The sequence below is a fragment of the Haemorhous mexicanus genome, chromosome Z, assembly GCF_027477595.1.
Source record: "Haemorhous mexicanus isolate bHaeMex1 chromosome Z, bHaeMex1.pri, whole genome shotgun sequence".
NCBI classification, from domain to species: domain Eukaryota; kingdom Metazoa; phylum Chordata; class Aves; order Passeriformes; family Fringillidae; genus Haemorhous; species Haemorhous mexicanus.
The window spans coordinates 77735223-77759196 of NC_082381.1; the positions used below are offsets into that span (position 1 = coordinate 77735223).

At 37.5% G+C, this 23974-nt stretch overlaps 1 protein-coding gene across 6 annotated transcripts in view; it reads left to right on the plus strand.

The window, feature by feature from the left end:
* The window catches only part of CPLANE1 (ciliogenesis and planar polarity effector complex subunit 1), a 60755-nt gene that overhangs the window by 14784 nt on the left and 21997 nt on the right, over positions 1–23974 (plus strand). For 3 of the 6 annotated variants that reach the window (XM_059873462.1, XM_059873467.1, XM_059873466.1), the window contains exons 15-33: positions 850–1014; positions 1883–2056; positions 4921–5149; positions 5380–5513; positions 7062–7279; positions 7537–7701; positions 8709–8847; positions 9180–9289; positions 10347–10508; positions 10672–10780; positions 11149–11458; positions 11872–12805; positions 13945–14108; positions 15102–15235; positions 15854–15936; positions 16798–16836; positions 18989–19068; positions 19883–19951; positions 21977–22163. In XM_059873462.1, the coding sequence (XP_059729445.1) occupies positions 850–1014; positions 1883–2056; positions 4921–5149; positions 5380–5513; positions 7062–7279; positions 7537–7701; positions 8709–8847; positions 9180–9289; positions 10347–10508; positions 10672–10780; positions 11149–11458; positions 11872–12805; positions 13945–14108; positions 15102–15235; positions 15854–15936; positions 16798–16836; positions 18989–19068; positions 19883–19951; positions 21977–22163 (3605 nt within the window). The remainder of the gene's footprint in view (positions 1–849; positions 1015–1882; positions 2057–4920; positions 5150–5379; positions 5514–7061; positions 7280–7536; positions 7702–8708; positions 8848–9179; positions 9290–10346; positions 10509–10671; positions 10781–11148; positions 11459–11871; positions 12806–13944; positions 14109–15101; positions 15236–15853; positions 15937–16797; positions 16837–18988; positions 19069–19882; positions 19952–21976; positions 22164–23974) is intronic. The other 3 variants (XM_059873463.1, XM_059873464.1, XM_059873465.1) reach the window with 3 other exon arrangements.

The window sequence follows — 23974 nt, forward strand, 5'->3', positions numbered from 1 at the left end:
AAAATCTTTGAGGGTGGAGGGGGATAAGTTGTATAATCATTTTATATTTGTGACTCTGTTTGCTCTTCAAAAAGAGGAGGTGAGATGCATAAAGGGTGAATATTTGAAATTAAGAAGGGATGAATAGAACCAGTCAAAACTTAAGTCTCTTTGCTCTCTGAGAAAATTCTATGCATTTTTATTTTAATACTAGGGCTTTCTTGCAATTATTAAGTACTTGATACAGGAAAGCTCTAGATAAATTTGTGAGCAAGAAAGAGACAAAGAAAAACAGATGAAAAAAAATCAATTCCTTTAGTAGCTGTAAAATTAAAAGAATTCGTGTTTGGAGAGTTACAAAATAAAACTTGAGTCACGAGTTTTTGTTAGAGTTGATTTTAAACAGGTATACCAGAGTTTCTTTTCCAGGCATCATGAGAAAATTTTCTGCTGGTTATTAGAATAAGAATACTTCATTGAGGAAAAAATTCAGAATATTGGAGTTTTGGTCAGTGTCTGAGCAACTCCACTGGGTGGTTCAGGCACTCTTTCTTTGAAGGCTAGACTTCCTTGAGCTCTCCTGACTTTTTCTGTGTCTTAACAGTTATGCATAATATTGTTTTGAAAACTGCCTTATGTCTAGAAGTAAAAATATTGTGGATGAGCATTAACTTATTAAGGACTTGGCGGCTGTATAGAAAGATCATATCCTAAAGTCGCTGCTCCTGATTTCTATTCCTCAAAGTGTGTTGTTTATATAGATGCGTTTCTGGAGAGAAAAGAAACAGTACTTTTGCTTGCTACATCTCTTTTTGTGCTTATTTTTTCTCTTCCACTTGCACTTGTACCTTATTTAATCTTTTAATGCAGAAGGAAAAAGAGCATGTTTTCTTCAGCGTAGATACTATCTTGCAATATTGTTTTGTCACCTGTATCAATATAACATGTGTGAAGCTCAGGGACTCTGCGATCATCTGGTTAAAGAGATTCTAAGGCGATCACAGCTCTCGACTGGTCAGATGGAAGAATTTTCTGGTATGTTTACATTGCCTAAAAGTGTGATAAGGTGTGTTGACACTGTTTGAAGAACCTAGTGTCTTAATTTCTGTGCCCTCACCTGCACACCTGGCAGCTTTTGACACTTTTCACTTTACACTGTTTTCAGTGACTTTTTCTAATCCTCAGATGATATTTCAGCTGCACTTGTTGGAAAATATGTTTAGACAACTCTCATTGTCTACTAGTCACCTGCTAAATATTTTTAGACTTAAATAATCACAGAGAAGGACTTTGAATAAGAAAAATAAGGGGGAAATTATATTGTTTGATTTTATATTAATATAATATGGTATACGATATAATATGATTTATAATCTATTATTATTAACAATAATAATATATAAATTATAATAGTATTTATAGTATTAATGCATAGTTTATATTAATAATATATGATATAATAATATAATTATATTCTATTTTATCTTTTTTTGTGATACAACATGAAAAAACAGCAGATTCTAGTTTGGTCACCAGTCCTAATTTGACAGTGGGATTTTTTTGCAGATGCTTGGAAAATTTTTCTTTTACAAAGTCTGATCTAAGTGAAATCTGAATTTCCAAGTCTGAAGATGTGTTTATTTTTACTCAGTGCAGGTCTAAATTTAGATGCTAAAGGTCCATCTCCAGTCATTAAAAACCTAGTAGAAAAGTCTTCTAATATTAGTATAATGTGTAGTTAGTGTAAAAGATTAAGCTCTACAAGTTCTGAAAGTTTGTCAAAGAATTGTGTAAGTTTGCTTGTTTTAAAAAAATGTTTTATAACCTGTGATTCAATTATTTTAGCATTCAATTTTAAAATATTTTTTATCAAAATGTTTTAATTTGATTTTTCTTTGTTTAGATATCAAGTATTTTCAGCATGAACTATGGATGGTAACCAGCATTCATACTGACACTGCCATGGCTGTGATTCGATCCATGGCACGATTCATGGCTGCTTATTTCACAAAGCAGCTGCTCTATATCTTTCCTCCCCACAATGTTGACATCCTTCATCCACTTCACATCAAACAAGGTATTTCCTGTACAAGCTGTTCTAGTTCCTTAAATCTTACAATTTTTTTTTTCATGTATCAATGATGTCTGTTATGGTTTAACTTGATGATCAAGTCAGCTCTTCAGTGGAGTAGGAGGCAGAAAAAAACCCGTAAGAATGTCACTGAAAAAGTGTAGCTGATACAATTTTTATTCCAACAGATAGAATCATTTAGGTTGGAAGATACCCGTAAGATCATTGTGTCCAGCCATTAACATTGCCAAGCCCACCACTAAACCATGTCCCTACACACCACAGCTTCTCATCTGTAAAATACCTACAGGTATGGAGACTCAACCTGCCTTCCTGGGCAGCCAGGTCCAATGCTTGACACCCTTGTAGAGAAGCAGTTTTTCCTGATATCTGGTCTAAACGTCCCCTAGCGTAACTTGAAGCCATTTTCTCGTCTGCCACTTGGCACTTGGGAGAAAAGATGTATCTCAACATGGCTACAGCCGGCCTGTCTTCAAGGAATTGTAGAGTGTTAAAGCCTGAGCCTCTTCTTGTCCAGGCTAAACATCCCCAGCTCCCTCAGTTGCTTTTCACAAGACTCATGCTCCAGACCCTTCCACAGCCTTGTTGCCCTTCTCTGGACATGCTCCAGCATGTCAATGTCTTTCTTGTACTGAGGGGTGCAAAATTGACCCCAGCATTCAAGCTGACCTCACCACTGCTGAGTACAGAGGGACAATCACTACCCACGTCCTGCTGCCCACACCATTCCTGATACAAGCCAGGGTGCCCTTGGTTTCCTTGGCCATCTGGACACACAGTGGCTCATGTTCACCTCTGTCAAGCAACTTGCCCAGGTCCTTTTCCACTGGACAGCTTTCCAGGCACTCTTCCCCCAGCATGTAGTGTAGGCTGGGGTTATTGTGATCCAAGTGCAGGACCTGACATGTGGCCTTGTTAAATACCATACAACTGTCAATCCAGAACCCTTTGCAGAGCCTTCCTGTACCCTGTCATAGAAGGAGATCAGGTTGGTCAAGCAGGACCTGCCTTTTTTGAATCCCTGCTGGCTGCGCCTGATCCTGGTTGTCCTATATGTGTCTCATGATGACTCTCAAGATGATCCATGACTTTCCTCTGCCTCACAGTTAGGCTGACAGGTCTGTAGTTCTCCAGACCCTTCTTCCAGCTCTTCCTATTGATGGGTGTCCCTTTTGCCAACCTCTGGTCAGCTTGAACCTCCCTGGGTAACGATGGAAGCTGGCTCAGTGAGTATTTCCTCCAGTTCCCTCAGTAGCCTTTGGCGGATCCCATCCAGCCCAATAGAATTGTAAGTGTCTAAGTGGTGTATCAGGTTTCTGACCATTTTGCCTTGGACTGGGGCCTTCATTCTGTTCCCCATTCCTGTCTTCCAGCTCAGAAAGCTTGTTACTCAGAAAACTGGTTTTACTATTAAAGAATGAGGAAGGGAAGGCATTAAGTACCTCAGCCTTTTTATCATCCTTTGTCACAATTCTGCCTAAAGATCTGGCTCTGACTGACTTTGATCCTCACAAAAGTGGGATAACAGCAGTACTGAAGAAGTACTTGAATCTGTGATCCGGTGTGACCCCAGCTGAAAAGCCAGAGGAAAGCATTTTTTGCTTATCTGAAAGTCAAAGTCTTGGAATCCAAATGCTTCAGACAACATTTGGTCAAAGCAAATGGGAATGCCAAGTTGCTTGATGTTGAATCCAGTAGTACTTGTTAGTTTAAGTCCAGCTTCTCAGCTTTTTTCTGAGAATTACTATTTATCACAGTGAGTGGTTTCAGAGAGACTCTGTTTAAAGATTTCCTTTGTTAAGAAATTTTTATTTTCAGAGCTGCTTTTTCAAGTGTATGTGAGAATAAATGTTTGTTTGGAAGCATTTTAAGTACTCTACCAGTAAGTTGATATTATAATGCCATGTATTTTTTTTTTTACAATATTAAATTATTTTCATTTATTAGGTTTTCTGTAGTGTATTTGAATACATTGAATATTTTTTAATGTTTCTGTACTACAGCATGCCCTGGTATCTACTTCTTTCTTCATGGTCTTTTGAATGCTTTATTTGGATAACTTTCAAGATAAAACCTACCAAATAAAACCTTGATTTTAATACTTGATTAAGCAAAGGTCAATGTACGTGGTGAGACAATCGGAGGAAAATTACATTGCGCAAGCTGGATTAGCATGAATATCTCCTAAGTAATGCCACTGTCTGAGCAAAACAGAAGCTGTGAGAGAAGCAAATAACTCCTTAGAATTTGTGTTGATCAGCACCTCTCCAGGAGAATCAGGAAGCAAAACCTTGAAAAGCAAATCTAAATCTGAAAAAAAAAGGAGATAGTAAATTTGTCTGAAGTTTGTATCTATATACTATCCTAAAATCAAAAAATCACAGAATATTATGTACTGTTCTTTCTCAAAAATACATTTTAATGTTTTGTCTTCTGCAATAAGCACAGTGTGTACAAACAGTATCGGTACACTAGGAAAACTCTAGGAATTTCCATTTATCTCATGTCTACCCTCTGGTGAATCCTACAGATATGAAGAATATTTGCAAATGGTCTGTCAGTGTGATTAAGTCTTTAAAGGGAAAAAAAAGCCCCACGAGTTTTGCTCTTGCTTTCATATCCAAAATTATTAAGCAGGAAAATAGCCTATTCTGAACATACTCTTATATCATTGCATTAACTGTTGCAGATGCACTTCCATAGTATACCTGTAATAAAAATAAATTATTAATAAAAGCAGTTGTACACTGTAATTAATCCATAAGCAATGTGAGCAAATAAAATCTAGATTATTCATCTGATAGCATGAGGATTTATGTAAACTTTAATATGTGCCTTTCATGTCACAGATTTACCTCCTCGTGTCATTCCACTGCAACACTCTTTGGTTACCAGAGCTGTCAGGGACCAGAAGCTTTCATCTGTGTGGACAGCTGAATATGCTCTTGATTTGTTCTTTATTGGTGGACTTATTCCAGAGGCTGTGTGGTTAGCACACACACTTGGGGATTGGAAGCTGTCTGTGTCAGTTGGTCTGGCCTACCAGCTGTATTGTCAGAACTCTGAGGAGCTCTCAAGGTAAACTTGCAATTGGAATTAGTATACTATTTTTTGTTATATAGTTATATTTATTGTGAAAAGCCATGTATGTTACCTCAGAAGTTCATATTCCTAGACTCTTACTAGGTGTAGAACTTAAAGTGTTATGATTAGTTATTTTGGCATAGATATTAGTTTAACAGACCATCATTGGATTATGTATGGATATTACTTTGTTATTCATGAGCAGTTTCTTGTTATACTTTCAGAATGAGAAAACCAGAGTGTCACCTGCCATTAAGCTTATTACCAATGAAGACTTTTCAGGAAAAGTTACAGTCTTTGTTAGGAGAGCCAGTAACTTCTGAAACGTCAGGACATATTAAATACAAGAAGTTCACAGGTACTTTAAATGAAAAAAAATTGTGGTTATTTTTCCATGTTATTTGACTACATATGCAGTGTATAACACTGTCTGAGAAAGAAACAATTGCTTTGTCTTCTCCAGTGTGTGTATTACTGTTATAATATATTCAAGCATTTTAATTTCATGAGGGTATGTGTTTTGGCTTTGATCATTCTAGAAATGAAATAAATTATCAATCTTGTCTTCTCATTTGTATTGTCCAAACATTTATTTGACCTCATTTGATATTAACTTGTTTGGAAGAAAACCAAATCTTCATTACAATAAATTAAAAAATTTATGTGTTAATAAGTATGGGAAGTATCATCAGAATTGAAATGAGCTATAAGAAGAGGTTTAGCTTTGCTTTTTCCTTTCCAATAAAGTGAATCTCCAGGTCCAGCAGCTAGCAACGTTAGGTTTGTATTCCCAGTAGGCACATGGACATCACCTACATAGGACTGGGTACACACAAACACCTACAGACCCGCTCAACACTCACACAGGCAGCACCAACAGTCCTGTCACTTTTCCCTCTCCTGTTGGTCAGGGTTAAGATTAGCCTATAGGTACCTTTTTGTACAGTGTGTCACTCCAGTGGCAGGACCATTAGCTGAGTAGATGGCCAGCTGACCCAGTTGCTGAGTGTCACAGATAGTTCATGTCTGTGTATGTAAGCCCCCAAAGCCCCAGCCCCTCTCTGCTTTCTGGTACTCAGAAAACTCACAACACCCACTCACAAACACCCTCTTCCCCTGCACGCATACACTGTCCATGCACCCCTACAGCAGCTGGCCTGGAGCATACAGTCCTGTCAGTACATAGGATACAGCAAGAGAGTTGGTCTGGGCTCCTCAGCCTGTCCAGGTGCCTGGATTTTAGAGACACACACATACTGATGAACTCACTGTATTTCTGGCATGTGGTCATGGCTCCCTTGGTCTCCCCTTGTCTTGCCCTTAGAGACATGAAGACACAAAAGCAGGTCTCTCATTTGTCTCTCTGGCTGTTGGCCAGGTCTTCACTGGGCCCTGCAGATACAGTGAGCTCCTAACTTAAGTATTAATACTTAATTGCTGAAATTCACACTTTTAGCTAGGTCATCCTAACCTTATTTATATTCTACGGGAAGTGTATTGGCATAATCTCTCTATTTTATTCTCTTTTTTGTCTGAAAGCCTTCAAGTTCTTGTCAGCAGGTGAACCTACTTATTGATAAAAGAGTTGCTTTAGTCATTATTAATAATGTACCTGTTTATGCCTTTTTGGAAAGAACAACTTGCCAGAATATTTTGCCAAGCAAATGTCTGAGTAAAAAGTTCTGCTGTCTACTTAGAAAGGCAATAGGTGTCATGGTAATGGGGCAAAACTTAATAATTGAATACCAGTTTTTAATGCATGAGATCTTATCTTAAAGCAAGTAGATGAGGTCTGTCATTGTAATATATGAATGCAAATTCAGAGAACATAACATCATGATGTCAGAATGAAGATCCATGTATTGACTCAATTAATTTATCAGTTTCTGGGCTTAATATTTTATAGATCCTATTGAAGAGGAAGATGCAGATGTTCTTTACAGTTCAATACAGGAACTACTGAAAGCAGCTGTCATGGCAGATGTTGATATTCTCTCAGAGACATTTCAGCTTTTGATGGATTCTGCCAAGGATCTTTGCAGAAAGTTTTATGGTTTGGTTCCGGCTGGGCTCTGTCTTCCAGCACCACCATTGTACTGTCCTCAACCAGCTTCTCTCAGTGAGGTAAGTCTGCTTCTAGTGTGTTTGTTTCATGGTTTTTATGAATCTTTATGAGCTTTATTCTGGTTCTTTTGAGGTCATTTTTCTGTTTTGTTCCATGTCTGCTCATTTACCAAAGTAGCACAGCAGTGATGAGAAAGTATGTGTGCCTCTGTGTTTTTTCCGTAAATGATCTGTGCTATAAAGAAGAAATTAGAACTAGTAACATTTAGTTATATGTCCTTTCTAATTTTGAGCTTTGTTTATCTTTTCACTTTTAGGAAGATAGTGATGACATTCTTTTAAAAACAGAGAAAGAAGTCCGTCAGAAAGTGTCGGGAGTTCTTCAGCGGATTATCTTGCTCTTCCGGGCTGCTCATTGTTCTTGCTCTGCGGCACAGTGGTATATTACACAACTGAAGTGGGCAAGAAAAGTTATGCAGAAAGTAAACATTTAACTTTCTATTTTTAACTTGATTATCAGTTGTAAATATTGCTGCTGCAGAAGCATTCAGTCTCACCTTGGCTTTGATGTCATGTTTTGTAAATGTCATCTTCTAGTTTTACACTTAATTTTTATAGGATTATAGGACAGAACTGAAAGATATAGGGTATCTAAATCATAAAGTGTTTCCTTTTCCATGTCTTTCTATACCTACTTGGTAACATATGAATTAATTTATTTTCCATTAAAAGAAAAAAGCAGACTTTAATTGGGAGTTATAGCTGTTAGCTGGAAATATGCTCCAATCACTTGAATATTAACAGAGAATGTAATACTCATTTCAGGTAAAGGGATCATCTTAGTGCACAGAACTTGTAAGATCTCATTTTACTTTTGTGCAATTTGTTTGCACAGAAGCAAATTCAGAATAAATTGATTAGAAGTTTTTGTGCACAATCGGTCTTTTCTTAGGTCATTGTAACATAGCTACTTAAAGAAGACGGGAGTATGTATGGCTCTACCTGCAACCACCCTGCACCAGCATTAATGCAGTCATTGAGATCAGGAACCGATCTGACTGAAAAGTATTTACTTCTGTTTGCATGGTCACATGCCTAATGTTGGCGTGGTGAGCTGGTCAGACATTCCAACTGAAACTGGAGGCAAAGCTAGTCAGCCTTGGTGACAGCAGCCTGGACTGTGTTGAATCAGTCTGGTTTCTTGGTTGTGATCTTAGTTCTTATACTTTGTGTTACACTTGTATTTCATGGTAATTGTGAGTACCATTCAAACAAAAACATTCTTTGTGCCATAGTTCATATTAAACATATTCCTTTCATTGAATTTTCAGAATAGTGATTTGAAGAAATTCAAAAGCAAGCTTCAGGCAGTTTTACTGATCTCGGCAGTATTCTAATAACTGAGAGGCTGTGCATTTAGTAGTGATACATGTAAAATGTTAACTGATTTCTATTTCCATTTTGATTGTTTATTTACCTGTTGTTATAGATTCGAATGAAAAGTTCTCTTCCTTTGCTGAGTCCATTCCCAGAGACTTTGCTTTGTTACTGCAATTTCCGCACTGCTCTCTATGGATCTACATCTTCTGGAGCCCATCAGTTTGATGACATTACCTGTAAAATTTTAGGTCTGTATGCAGTAACATAAAATAATTTAGAGCTGGAAAAAGAACACTGGTGAAAATCCACAGCTGGCATATTAGTTTGAAATAGTATATTGCAATGTGTCAGGAGCACATTTCATTTCCAGCTTTTATGTTAGTTACTGAAGCTCTTATTCAAAAATGTGCTCTTCTGGATTGGGTGTGGGGGGTTGTGTTACAGACCTGATAGATGTGAAAGAACATGAACATTAAGTGGGACTAAGGAGCTGTAGCTCCAGAGCAATACTGAAAAATGTCAGGCTACTCTATTTAATTTTTTAAATAGAATCTCATCATATTGCATTTTTGTATTGTAGGTTGGTTCAGAGAGTTCTGTGCATTATGTTGGATGTTTCATGTTCGTGAAAAATTATCTGACAACTGTAGGCGGTACCAAACAGCAAGGGAAAATATTAACAATATCAAGGTAATTGTATTACTAATATAGTAGAGATACATCTTAATTGCATGAAGCTGTGAGAACAATTCTTAAGATCTGCTGTATATTTCTGTGAAAACTTCTGTTTGCTTAGCAGAACAAAATGAGCACAGTGCTTGCAATGTGGATTAGATATTTGATGCTCTGGAGCAGTTTGCTGTGCATGTGATCTCCATCTTACTGACAATATTTCTATTAGGCTTTTGCTTGGTATTTGAGTCAGAAGAGCTGCCAGGAAAGCAATAGCTTCTACACTTTTTGACCTAAGAATTTACTTTCTGGCTTGTTTTTTTCCCTATTAGGTCAAGGTATTTTGAGAATTTCCTGAATAATACATACTTAGTACACGAAAAATCAGGTTTATGGTGTGTTAAATATACATGGTTGTCAGAAAGAGTAATGAAAAAAATTAAAATTTGATAATGTTTTCTCTACTTATACCTTCTCAATTGATGTCAGAGGTCCAGGAAGAAAAAGAAAGAAACTACTAACATATTTGCCATGTATTCTGTAACAAGTCCAAGATTTTTCTTCACCAGAAAAACCAAGTTTCAGATAAACAGAATGGCTCTGTTTTAAATGGTGGATAATTCTGATTTTTCTGTACTTCATCTGACAGTGACAAATGAGATAGAAAATGCTGTTCAAAATAAACCAATCCATCTTAAATGCCTCTTGCAAGGCTTAATTTTCTTGCTAACAAGAAAGAATTTATGATCACCTGAAGTCAAAGTAGAATTACTTACTTCACAGTTTAGGCAAATCCTTAGGTTTTAGTTGTGACTGTCAACAAACTCTTCAGCTGTGTGCTAATGGAATTATTTCCTAAGCTGGTTTTAAAAAGCCCATTTTTTTCTCTCTTATTTTTTAAATGTATGTTATGATCCATTACAACGTTGATCTGCTTCCTGCCCTCATATTCTGTTCTGCTTGGCAGATGAGTTAGTGATTTTTATTTTTAAGCAGCATTACTATTTGCAATGTATGAATCATTTTGCTGAAATACATTGTTCATAGTAAATAATGTTCCTGGTAATTTTTTTAGGATACAAATAAGAACGGATATGATGCCTACACAGTTGAGCATTGTCTGAATGCAGTGGAGTGGGCTTGTCGAATGCTTCCTTTCTGCAGATTCATGAATGTTGAAGAATTAGTTCAGGATGTAATTTTAAGTCTGCTTGGAGAATTGCCACCAGTACAAAAGGTAAAAGACCTCAAAACTAGAATAAAAGCAATAGAGATTATCACAAATATTTCTCCTCCTTGGAAAATCTGCTAGTCAGATTTTCTCATGGTGTAAGTTATGTGTGATAAGACACCTACTTGTATGGTAGCTACTGGAAAAGATGCTTTCTTTTTTTGTGTAGGTGGCAGAGATTTTTGTAAAAGCTTTTCCTAATCCTGAAGATGTAAGAGTTCCACTAAGAGATAAATATCATGGACTTCAGCAGCGACTCAGACACAGTACTGTTAAAGGTAGTGTTCATCATTCTTCCAGAAGTTTTAAACAAGCTTTGTTTGCTATCCTAGTTATTAGCTTGTGACAGTACTTTCTGTCATACCTCATGCCATACAATTATTGTCATTTTCAGTTGGACAGCTTTTGAGTTTTGTCACAAAGTCTGTTTTCTTTCTGATACGTACGATTTCTATACCAGTCACAAGGTAGGTATCATGGCTTTCAAAATGTTGATGTTTCTTCACTTTATCACCGTTTCCTGTAAATTAGAGCCATTTATAAATGGCTGTAATTTATTATTTTAAATGAAATCTAATTCATGTCTCAATTTGAGACTAAATTAAATCTGAAAATTGGACTGAAAACTTGGTTTTCTTTCTTTCAGGAGGTCCTGAAAGTGAAGAAGTGATGTCTGTTGTTATACAAGCTGCTGAAGAAGTAAGGAAGAAAGCCTTGAGACGTGTGGTAAAGAACATAGGCCCTATAGAAGTTAATATTTGGGAGCCAGTAGAAGAGGCAGCATCAAATGATGAGGAGCACTGTTATGACAGATTCTCATTAGGCACTAGTCTAAGCACAAGCACACTTACTGATGTTGGGAATCCTCAGGTATATAATGATGCAGATATGGCAGACACACTTTCTGATGTTTTGTTTAATGAAGAAACAAGACCTCAAACACCTTCATTCCCAAGGTATGAGAAAATTGCAGCAGAATGCTTTTGATTTAAATTGGCGGGGGGGGGGGGGGGGAAGTTGTCTCCTGCTGATCAAGTAATCTCTTCACCAAACAGGTTAATTTATCAAGTGAAGAATTACAGATTTCCCAAATTGTAGAAATGCCAGTGTTATATCTGTTAGTATGTGACTAATAAATTATTGAAGTGTAAATTACTGTCAGCTGTGTCTACATTCATATATGTTACTGCCTAGTTTCTGTCTTTGGATTTTGAATTTGATTAACTTGCCACCTCTGCATTGTACTAATGTAAATTTGGGGGTTTTGTCTGTTTTTAACTTCAGTGGAATATAAGGAACTAATGTTGTGTGTAATTCTTTTTAAAATGGATTTGAGTATTAATGGTTCCTTACATCTGTTGTCTTACAGGGAAAATGAACTCCAACGACAAAGGGAAATAGGTAACAAAAATACCACACACAGGATAAAAGCTCCTAACTGTAACACAAAACATAAAGACAAAGTGTGTAGGAGAGACAGGCTTAATCAACATAATTTGCCTGTAGTTGGTACATGGGAATTTGAACGTGATGATGATGAGTATGTTAGATTTTTAGAACTCTTTTTGAGTTATGTTCTTGAGAGAGACCTGATAAAGTACAGTGACCTTGGAATTCCATTTCTCACTAGCTTTTCTGGGCTGCTCCGAGAGCATGAATTGAACTCTCTCTTTTTTGATATTCACACAACACTGAAACGTCGACAAAACAAAACTAGAAGTCAAAGTGTGTTTAGAGCAGGGTCTTGCTATACTGTCACCCTGGCATTCTGTGATCCTGAAAAAGTATCTGCCTGTAATGAAAAGAAAAAAATTTTGGAAAAATCAACAATGGTACAGTCTGTTGGGCAGACCACAGAACTTTCTGTGCGTAACCTAAAAAAAGGACTTAAAGAAGGCTTATTTGGTTTAAAATACAAATCAGTATACAGAGCTCAGACTGACAATCAAGGAGTCAGTGTTGCACAAGCAAGCCAGACCTTTCGTAATCATACTTCCTCTACCCTGCAAACCCAGGCAATTCCTAAATACGTTTACAAAACTCTTGGTGTAGTTGGTGTTGTACCAGCAGAAGAACTGCCTATGGATTTGATGGACAAATTGAGCAATATTTCAAAATTGCTGGAGTGGATGATCAGATGGGCCGATAAAAGACTGCTCTGTGGTTCCAATAAACAAGATTCCTTAGAAGAGACTCTCCCAATGATACATCTGAAAACATCTTCGGCAGCTGTCCTTACATCTTTTTGGTTGTTAGAACAGTTATATGGAGACAGATCTCAAACAAAGAGCATAAAATGTAAGGTAAGGAAAAGGATGGGACAAGTGTTAGTGAAGTGTGTGAGTGAGTTATGCCAGTAGGGAAAAATCACATGCGTGTTTTACCTCATAGTTCTGTTTTCAGTAAAGCACAGAATATTGACTAAAAGCCTTTCTTTTAAGAGTTGCTAAGGAAAGGGAAAAATCCAGAAGTACTGAAATTCTGTCAGGAGAAATACTTGAGTTGGAGATGAAAGTTCTATTTGGAAGTTCAAAATATAGGTCATTTATCCAGACACCACTTTTTTTGCACAAATTCCTGTAAGTTTGACCACTGTGTCTAGTTTTAGACATCATCTTTGAAAAACCAAACTACTGGAGATAGAACATGGCAAAGCAAGGCAAAGAATAAAAAATAGTTCCTCTTGCAAGAGTTTAAGTTCATTTGTGCTTGAGGACAGTGCAGATACAGTCTGATTGGAGTATTTTAATTGGTTAAAGACCAGTGTAAAATGACTAGCACTATTACAGAGGCTTGGAGTATATGCGTGGATATGAAGGAGGAAATTTGCCAGAGGAATCTGGTATGTATTGCTTTAGCTTATACTTCAGAGACAACTGGATCACTTAGCTTCTTTAATTGACAGTACATAGAGTCAGAGATTGAGGGAAGAGGGTTGTGGGACTCAGGTTGAGAAGGCTTTTCTCCAATTTCAAAAGGGATTTTTTACTTACTTTTGGTTTGTATTTTTTGGGTTTTTGACAAGTATTTTATTTACAATTTACAAATCTTGTGCATGCATCTAACCACAAGGTTATGTAATCTTTTTTTGCCTTTCATACTGTTTTCGGTGGTAATTTGAGAGTTCTGTATTTTCTGGATAACGCCAAATCTTACTGTATATATTTGTCTTGATTATATTGTCATATAGTGTCTTTGACAATTCATACTCAGTTGACACTGAGAATTGGATAATTCAGAGGACCTTTGCTTCACTTAATGCAAAAAGGGGAGAAACGCATGTTTCTGTAAATCTGTAACTCCAGGATTTCTTGGCTCTATAATAAAGAAAAGGATATGAATTAAGTGTAATCATTCTATATGAAAGCATTTTAGTTTTTTTTAAAGTACCTGATATTTTTTTTAACTAGCGAATTTCGGTTATCATTATTTTTATTAATAGCATCCAGATGATCAATATCTGAAAGAAATTGCATCTCTATCAGAAGCCCAGTCTAGAACAGAGGAAGAAAGTAGTATGGATGAAGGCTCTTCCACAGTGCCCAATTCTCCTCTTGATGTCCAGATTGTACAAGTCTATGATAATCTTTGTGAAAGCGATTTGGGGTAATTTTTTTTTAAGCTAAGAACTCTTAGTTGGTCATAATTCCTCTACTGAGCAGCATGAAGAGATCTACTGTTATATATGTATTATATACATAATATAGACATATTTATATTTATGTATTATATGCATGTTTAATTTTGTGCAAAAAGTCAAACTTGGGTATACTGGTTACAGCTGCATGAAGCAAATATTCTCCATCGGCACATGTACATAAGGTAGCTGTTGCATTTAAGTGAATTGTACATGGTTGTTTATAAACTTAAGTCACGTGGAAATAGAATCTAGATTTCCATTGTAACGAGTGTCATGGTTTTCTCAAAGAATTCAGATAACTTCCCCTCTCTTAGTGTAATTTTCTTTGATTTGAGATGATTGGTTCACAATGTTAATTTTCCTCTGATCTGTAATGTAGCTATGTTCATATATATGCATGTCAGAAAAATAGATGGAAAATGCAGTAATTTTTTGTTGTTGTTAATATCTTGCACTGTCTTGAAGATAAAGAATCCTTAACCTGAATTCCTCTGTGGCATTTCATCTTATATTACAATAAGAAAAAAAAAATGACCTCTAGTATTAGAATCTATATATAGAGAGAGATATATAGATCTCTATTCTGAAAATAATCTCTAGTATTTTGAGATATGATTGTATGTCTTGTCTGACCATTTCCTATTTTTTTCAATAAATGAAGTTCCTGTGAGGGAGATAAATGTAGCCTTAACCAGATGATTTTAAAGACATAGCAGTTTATCTGGAGACACCTGTCTGAAAGAGTGTACCATTAATGCCACTAAAATATCACAGCTATGCAAAAAAAATTAAGCTTGGTTTAAGTTGTAGTCAGAGAGAAAACCTGAATGAATATTGGTTATATCACAACAGTGTTTATTTTATAGTTAGGCACTAGCCTGCAGTATGAAAGGAACAGCATACTTGAAGTGAGCCAGATACTTATGTTGGTAATTATGTTTTCTAATCCCTATTACCAGAATGTCTACAAAGTCAAAAGATTTTTATAAAAAGAAAATTAATCATGGAAATAATTCTGTGCCTCATATAATTGAAGACCTGAATGAAGTGGAACCATTTGTTCAGCAGGAGTGGGATGTAATATCAGAACAAGGTTTGTTTTAATGGTCTATCCTTTTACTATGGTCTGACATGTAAAGCAGTAGGAGTTTTGCATGAGTACGATTTTATGTTCCTCTGTTTATTTAATCAAAAAATGCTAATGTCTTCACTGTTGTATTTAAATTATTTTATCCAGTTTATATTATAACTAAATTATATAAAATTGTTTTATCAAGACTTTCTGTCTTGAAGATAAAGAATCCTTAACCTGAATTCCTCTGTGGCATTTCGTCTTATATTACAATAAGAATTTTCACTATGTCGCTTTTTTTCTGTAGAGATAGAAAAAATGTATGTTAACATGTTCTATTCTCTCATATACTTTCACTCCAGAAAGATTCACACAACTGTGCAAAATGCTTTGCAAATTTTAAGAGCTGAGTATGTGTAAATTATCGTATTTGTACCCTTTACTTAAGCTGAGGATTTTTTTACCTCTCACTTGGGGTACATGCAGCAGCACTAGTTAGAACACAAATTTTGCATTAGCAGAAGAAACTCTGAACATTTTGCTCCACACTAGGGAAAAATGACCTGCTGTCAGAAATCATGTAACAGTACTATAATCTATGTAGTTTTCTAATTTAGAGTAACTGTGTTTATGTTGTAGAATTCTTTGAGGAGCCATATGAAACTTCAAAGAGCTCCAATAGCTCTGTCAAGATCAGGCCTGAAGAACATCAAAGAGAGCAGGCAAGTTGCCATACAATCATCAGAGATCGTAGAAATGCTTGGGTTTGGAAGGGACCTTAAAGATCATCTCATTCCACCCCCCCGCCATTGACAGGGACACCTTAGACCAGATTGACCAGGGCCCCATCCAGCCTGGTCTTGAACACTTTCATGGATGGGACATCCACAGCTTCTCTGGGTAACCTGTTCCATTGCATCATCTCCTCACAGTAAAGAATTACTTCCTAAAATGTAATCTAAACCCACACTTTTTCAGTCTGAAGTAATTCCCCCCTCACCTGTTACTATTACGCTCTTGTAAAAGGTCCATTTCCAACTTTTCTGTAGGCTCCTTTCGGTACTGAAAGACTGCTCTGAACTCTCCCTACAGCTTTCTGGTCTTTATGCTGAACAACCCCAACTCTGACAGTCTTTCCTCATGGGAAAGGTGCTCCAGGCCCCTGAACGTGCTTTGTTCTGGACTTGCTTTAGCAGGTTCATGTCTGTCTTATACTGGGGGACACAGAGTTGAGCGCAGTGCTCCAGTGAGTCCTCTGAGGACAGAATAGAGGGGAGAATTGCCTCTGTCAGTATGCTAGCCATGCTGCTCTGGATGCAGCACAGGATATGTTTGGCTTGGACAGTCTCTCAATATTCCTCACCCTGTACTTGTTTCAACACTCTGTAGGCTTCATTTTTGTGTTTGACTTTGTCCAAGAACTCCTTGTTCATCCATGCCATCCTCCTGGCATTTTTGCCTAACTTCCTCTTCATTGGGATGCATCTCTCCTGAAGTTGGAGGAGGTGATTCCTGAATATTAACCAGCTTTCTTGTGCCCCTCTTCTTTCCACGGTGCAATCCCATGGGACTCTACCAAGCAGATCCCTGAAGAAGCCAAAGTCTGCTCTCCTAAAGTGAAGGTCAGTGAGCTTACTGTGTGCCCTCCTCACTGCCCTGAGGAGCTCAAACTTCTCCATTTCATGGTTGCTGCAACTAAGGCTGCCCTTGAGCTTCACATTCCCCATCACCTCCTTCTTGTTGGTCAGAAGCAGGTCCACCATAGCACCTCTCCTCACTGGCTGTTCTGTCACATGTGGAAGGAAGTTGTCATCAATGCCTTCCAGAACCTACAGGATTGCCTGTGCCATGCTGTGTTGCCCCTCCCACACATACTGGGATGGTTGAAGTTCCCTGTGAGGACCAGGGCTTGCAAACATGAGGTTGTTCCTATCTGCATATAAAGGACCTCATCTGCTTTGTCTTCCTAGTTGGGCAGCCTTTTATCTTGGTCAAATCCTAATCCATCCCCAGGCAGAGCTCCATGCATTGCAGATAATCACTGACATAGAGGGTGACACCCACTCCTCATCTCCCCTGCCCATGCTTCCTAAAGAAAGAGCCTTCCTAAAGAAAGATCTATTCCAACACTCCAATCATCAGAGCCATCACACACATCTGCAATGCCAGTAACATCGTACCTGCCAGATGTACACGTTTCCAACTTTTTTTTATACCCCGTGCTATATATGCTTGCATGGAGGCCCCCAATGAAGTTGAGTTACTGGAAGGAGTTGTTGTAATTCCTTTGTGCAGCTCTTCAGGTGCTCTGCTGACAAGCAGCTCCTCTCCAGGCATCTCTTTCTGACTCAAAAAATTGCCCCTCCCCTGACAACTTCAGTTTAAAGGGCTCTTCCCCGTTTCCAAGACTCTGACTAAAGGTGCTCTTTCCCTTCTCTGATAGATGAACTCCATCAGCCCTCAGCAGACCAGGTTCTCTAAGCAAGTCCCATGGCTGAAGAAGCCATACTCCTGGCTGTAGCACCAGTCCTGTAGCCATTTGTAGATTCACCCGATTCAAACCCTTTCAAAACCCTTCCTTTTGCCTGGGAGGATTGACTATGCACTCCAGAGCCCTCACTACTGCTCCCTTCTCAGCCTGGTTGTGGATGTGTCGCTGGCACACGTGTGAAACTACGGCAGTGGGTAATAGCGGGCTGTACGGGACTTGGTTGTCTCTTGGAGGCATCGCAGACAGAAGCCTCAGGGAAGCAGCACCTCCCTAGAGAGTGTGTCAGGTTGGCAAATGGATGCCTTGTTACCTCTCAGAGGAGAGTAACCTCCTACCACCACTCATCAACTTTCCTTAGTTGTGCTGGCTGTAACATAGAGAGCAGGTCTGCCTGCCTTACTCAGCTCCAGCATTTCTCCTGACGTGACGGGATCTTATATGGAAGCATTAAGTTGTTATGAATACTGTTTTCAAAGTGTCCTGAATTCATCAATGTATTTGTGAACATGAGGGCTATATTGTTTAGGGTTGGTGAATCTTCTTTCTTGCCTAATAATAAAATTAACAATTAAAAGGTAGTAAAGTGAGATCTGAGCACTTTTGAAAATGTGTAAATGTATGCTTTTTTGAAAATGTATATACATTTACGAAAGCATACAGTATATGTATATGTATACATAAAATTGAATTGATTTTTTAAAAAAATACATCAAGATGTTTATTTTGCTTCTGTCTGAAAATTCAGTATGGATTTAATAATAAGCCTACTTTTTCCATGCATCATTTTTGGTCATCGGTATCTTCTCTTTGAAAGTGGCTAAGGGTAGGGCTGCTATGCTTTGTATTGTGGTCTCCAGTTTTTTCAATATATTTTACTGTAGTGAATCTATGGCATGTACATTTGTTTCATTTTCTTGTTTTGTAGATAGTTTGTGTATATGTAATGGAGTTGTTTCCACATTTTCATCTTAACTAGGGAGTTTGAGATTAGCAGAATATATATCCAGGGATGAATATGAATTTGGAACTAAAATCTTATAATAATAAGATTGTTTTAAGAAAGAAAGATTCTCAGGTAAATTGTTATATCTCTTTGTTGCTCATCTGTAACCTTCTTCTGATAAGTATGTAATTTTGATTATTTTTAGTCAGATTTTTGTAATTGGATAATTAATCAAAAATATATGTGCCAAACTTGTATTTTACTGAAGCAGGAGGGATAGAAAAATTTGAATAATTTGAGGGATAGAAAAGTTTAGATCCTTTCATCTTTTTATATTCAGCAGGTTGCCACATCAGCTGTAGATAGTGCTCAAGATCCAAGCGTGGAGGAAACAAAGGAAGAAAAGGCTAAACAGAATATGTGAGTGACTTGATTTTTTAAAACTCTTTTAAGTCTTTTAACTTTGCTTAAAAATCTAAAGCAGTTTTGTGATATGCTTATAGCAACAAAGCCATAGTTTCAAAGATTTTCTGTCATCTCCTGTTTCAGGTACAGGCATTTCACATATATAAAGGGCTGGGTTGATGAATCATTATTTTAGTAGTGATCTAATAAAACAAGCATGGTTTGTGGGAAGGTGTATTTTATCTAGGAGAAAGACAGTAACTGGAAAAATAGAAAATCTTATTGCAATAGCATATAAATAAATGTCCCTATGTATACATAATGTTTGTGAAAGACTTTAAAATTACTTTTAGAAAGACTTGAAATCCTCTACTTTTTAAAATTACATGATTTTGTTTTAACTGAATGTAAGATGCCCCTCAAGAATTTATTATGGCGTTGTTTTTTCTCTTCTAGAGATGCAGATTATAGTGATATTAACAGTATTAGTTAAATTGGATTTTCTCTTCCTTTGTCTATCAGAATCAACCTTTTCTTTGCCTGCTGTCTTGAATAGCTGGAAGTGCTATTGTTTGTGCTTTTGTTTGAGTCAGTTTCTGATTGCTAGGGGAGACAAAACATGAATGTCAATATTTGCCAGCTCAGATTGCAGTGTAATTCAGTAATTGAAGGAATGCAGATCTGTATAGCTTTAATCAGGTGGCTTTCAGGTACTTTATCTCATACTAATTAAAATACTTTTTCAGGGGTTTATGTGTATATTTATACACATACATGTATATAAAATGGAAACAGACAGCATAACATACTATTTTTTCTCTCTTTATAGTATGGCTGAGGTTATTACTAGCACCCATTCCCACTCATTTTCTTTAAAACCAGATGCAGAAGTTCCAAGGTAAGATAAACCTATGCTGTTTTATGTAATAAAACAGTATTTTTGATCTGAAATAATGTGATGTGTATTTTTGACTGCAAAATATTTGCAGGTAGAGTGTATTGTACCTACAAACTAAGTGGCTTTTTCTGGAACTTTTTGTACTATAATCCTTGTGGATCCATATACTCTCATGTGTTGTCTGGAATATCGCATGACTCAAATGTTAATTCAGAACTACCAGATTTCAAGAGACATGATAGTTTTGTTTTCTGGTTCTAGGCAGAATTCATTATATTATCTTACTATAGAAGATTACTATTACTACTATTGATTATATAGAACACCTGAACAATAATACTTTAAACTTAGCTGCATTTTAATAATTTTAATTAAAATGTATTTATCCTATGGCAACTGATAGATTTACATAAATATATAGAAAATAAAGAGAATGTTGGAATTGGGAAAAGGAGTCAGGAGTCAGTGTCAGGCTTTCAGTTCTGGAACAGTCCTCTATGAGGCTTTTTTCAGTTTAGAGGAAAATATGAACTATGCATACTTTTGGGCTTCGTTTTCATGTGTCTCTAATCTCTTCCTGCTAGAGTTTCTCATGCCAACTCTTTTAAAAAAAAATTTACTCAAACTTTTGGCATTTCAATGCTTGCACATTCTAATTGCCTTCCTAAAGATTTCATATGCTCCTTCACACCTATTACATATCTAAAACTATTATTCATTTTCCATTACTTTATGATCCTGTTTGTTCACATGCTTGGAGACCATTCTGTGCAATTGTAAGAAGTTCTCTAAGGGTTGCCTGTATCCATAGCAATGTCAGCATTTTTCTTTAACAGAGAAATGTGTTTTGGGTTGATTTCTATTGGTGCAAGTAAAATCCTTCAGTTTCTTCATAGCTTAATGTAAATCCTAACCCTCTCTTCTTCATGTAAGGAATCAATGTACTTAATATTCTTTACCAACTAAAAGACCTTGTTATCACTGTGGGAAAATGTAAAGAAAATAATTTAAAATAGGAGTAACACATACAATACATTACTCTGAAATCTTCTTACTTTTTAAGCCCAAATATCTAAAGGAATATTGTAAAAGGCTGAGCTTTCCCGGGGTGGTTCAGGTCCAATGCGGCTCAGGTCCAATGCGGCTGTCTCTGGACCCTTGGCCCCTTGCTGCCTTTACAAGGACAAAAGTAAAGGACGTGAGGTGCTCTTCTCCTCTGGGCTAAAAAATAATTAAGAGAGCGGTGTCCCAGGAGAGAAGGAGGGCAAATGCCTGATGTCGGGAGACTTCTAAACCCGGGGAATGGGGGTCAGAGGAAGAGGACCATAGCCAATGGGATACAAGTGAGGAGGGGGTGAGGGGAGGAATAAACCTGGGACAAACCCATTATCACCAGGGCTTTTGGGGGGAAAGACCATGTGATCAGTGAAAATTACCCAACACCCAGTGCAAAAACCACAACTAAATAAACTATTTAGTGCAATACAACACCTCCCCCTTTTCTGTTAAGAAAAATTAAAAGCTTTGGCCTATTCTGATACAAATTACGAATTCATCCACCACTTGTTATTTGTGGGCCTGTCAGTTTGCTTGAACATTATTTTAAGTCAAAATGAATCTGCCTTCTGCCTTTTTTAACTAAAAGTGTCCCTTTTCATTTTCCATCAGCTGTTTGACTTTATGACTAACCAGGCCTTTTTTCTGTCTTTTTTGTCAAATCATTGTTTTCTGCCTGTATCTCTAGTGATAATAATATTTTAGATACACTTGTGGCTACAAAATCAGATAGAACTTATATCTTCACTTCTGTTTTTCATTCAGTATTTTAAGAAGTGTTAGGAAATATGTCCTACATGCTCGCTGGTCAAGATCGTGCACTGTTAATTATTCAGTTGCTACTACAAATTAATTATGTTTTTTAAATACACAGATATCTTTAAAATTTTTCTCGATTGATTTAAGACAACCTTGTGTAGGTGTTTTGAACTCTGAATGTTTTTCATAGTTGGTTCTTTCCTTTTCTAGTGCAGACAATGTAAGTGACTCTCAGCCTTCTGAGACTTCTGTGTCAACTATGTCACGTCTTGCCTCCCATACTTCTGTTTGTGCAAAGAAGCAAGAAGTCAAGGAAGAAGTCCCTAGAGAAGAGAAACCAAGCACATCAGAAACTGTCAGGCACATGCTGCAAGATGAGATGTTTAAATTAGTTCAGGTGAGACCAGCTAATTATTTTAAGTAGTTTTCATGGTATCAACTGTGTTGCTAAAAAAATGGAAATAGTTACTGTTTTAAGGGCCTTCTTTGTGTGGTAAAACAGTAATTCAAGGAAAGAATAATAAGAATCAGATAAAACATTTAGAACACTTCTCCTCTCCCCTACAACCTTTTCTTTCTCATTTGCAACATACAGAAACAATTCAGTCACTTTATCAGCTCTACAATAATCTTTCTTCCCTTCACTTACGGAGGGCAGTTGCCTTTGCCATGCCATAGATTTCTCCACAAGAAACAGTTCTCTCATGGCTTTTAATGTCCGTGAATAGCAACCGCTTGGAAATCTACAGTTGTGGAGTCCCTCCCATCTTTTGCAGCCTTCACACAGCTGTGTTTATGTGTTTATGAGCCATATCAACTTAGGGGTACTATTTTAAGGATGAGCTGCTCAAGAGCAAAGATTACCTTTATCTGTCTCTCAGATCATCATCTCTGGGAGCAGGGGTCTTCTTCTCTCCCTTGGGACACTCTTTTTTCTCTCAAGTTCAAACTTCTCCTGGGATCACAACTACTTCAACATCTGCTTGCTTTAGCGTAGATGCCTGTGCTTATATCTACAATTTGAACACTTCAATGAGTTACAGGGAAAAAGAGTCTGATGTATCAATTATATCTTCTCCATAGCCTTACAAGCAGATTTCAGCTCAAACCTGAGGCATCTCCTCAACCCTCTCATCTGGGACTTGACTTCTTCTTACTGACTTTCATGTCTCATGTTTTTCTCTATATGTCTTTACTCTGTCCTTTTCTCTCACCTGAGGGAGGATTGTAGGTCTGCAAATCTTATCTATGCCCTAAAAGAGTTAATATCTCACCTGAGGCCTGCAGATGCTCACAGGATCCCTGCCAGGGATGTCTGGAGCTCTCATGGTGATGGATTTCAGGCTGCACTGGGGCTGTGTCAGAATCTCAGGGGGCCCAGGCCAGGACAGCAGCGGCTGCTCTGGCTGCATGACTGTTTTCCGTCCCCTGCTGCTTCAATTCCAGCCGTGGGGCTGCTCTCTCTGTGGACTACAGAGCCACCTCTGGGGTTTTTTTTGGCTGTCGTGCTGGGATCTCAGCAGCCAGGCTAGGACTCAGTGGCTGATGGCCTCTCCCTCCCTGCCTGGCAGCCCCCGGGGCTTGGCCCAGCCCTCCCCCAAGTCCCCCCAGCCGAGCGGGCCTGGCCCGGCCCTGCGGCAGAGCCGGCCCGGCCCGGCCGGCCGAGACAGAGGACCAGGCCAGCCTTGCTACCTGTTCCCTGGCCAGAAAGGAAAGAGAATTCCCAGGGTTTGTTAGTTTTGAAATGTGTGTTCACAGAGGCAGGTCTAGTTTTTATTGGCTCATTAATATTCTTATTCTCAAAGCTAGCACAAATTGGTTTTGCTAGGCACAAAGTAAGCTCTCAGCAGTTCCTCTAAGAAAAAAATCACTTTTGTGGCTCCAGTGCAAAATCAGCACAGGTTATTCTTTAAAGAGATTTCTAGTTCCAGGTTAATCATTGTGAAACTTATTTTAGACTTAACTCTTGCTTTTAATTCAAGAAAATGAGTGGTATAATAATAGATCTTTGAGTGTGTTTTAGCTCACATAAGTCAATGTCCTTCAACAGTTTACACTTGGAAAAATTCTGATGGTTTAATAGCTTTTCAGCTGTGCTAGGATTTAAGTGGTGGCAGTATGTTGAGCCAATTTTATGGGACTTTACATTTATTGAAACTTGACAAAAAATTGAAGATACTTGTTTTGCTTTAGCATAACCTGTCTGTG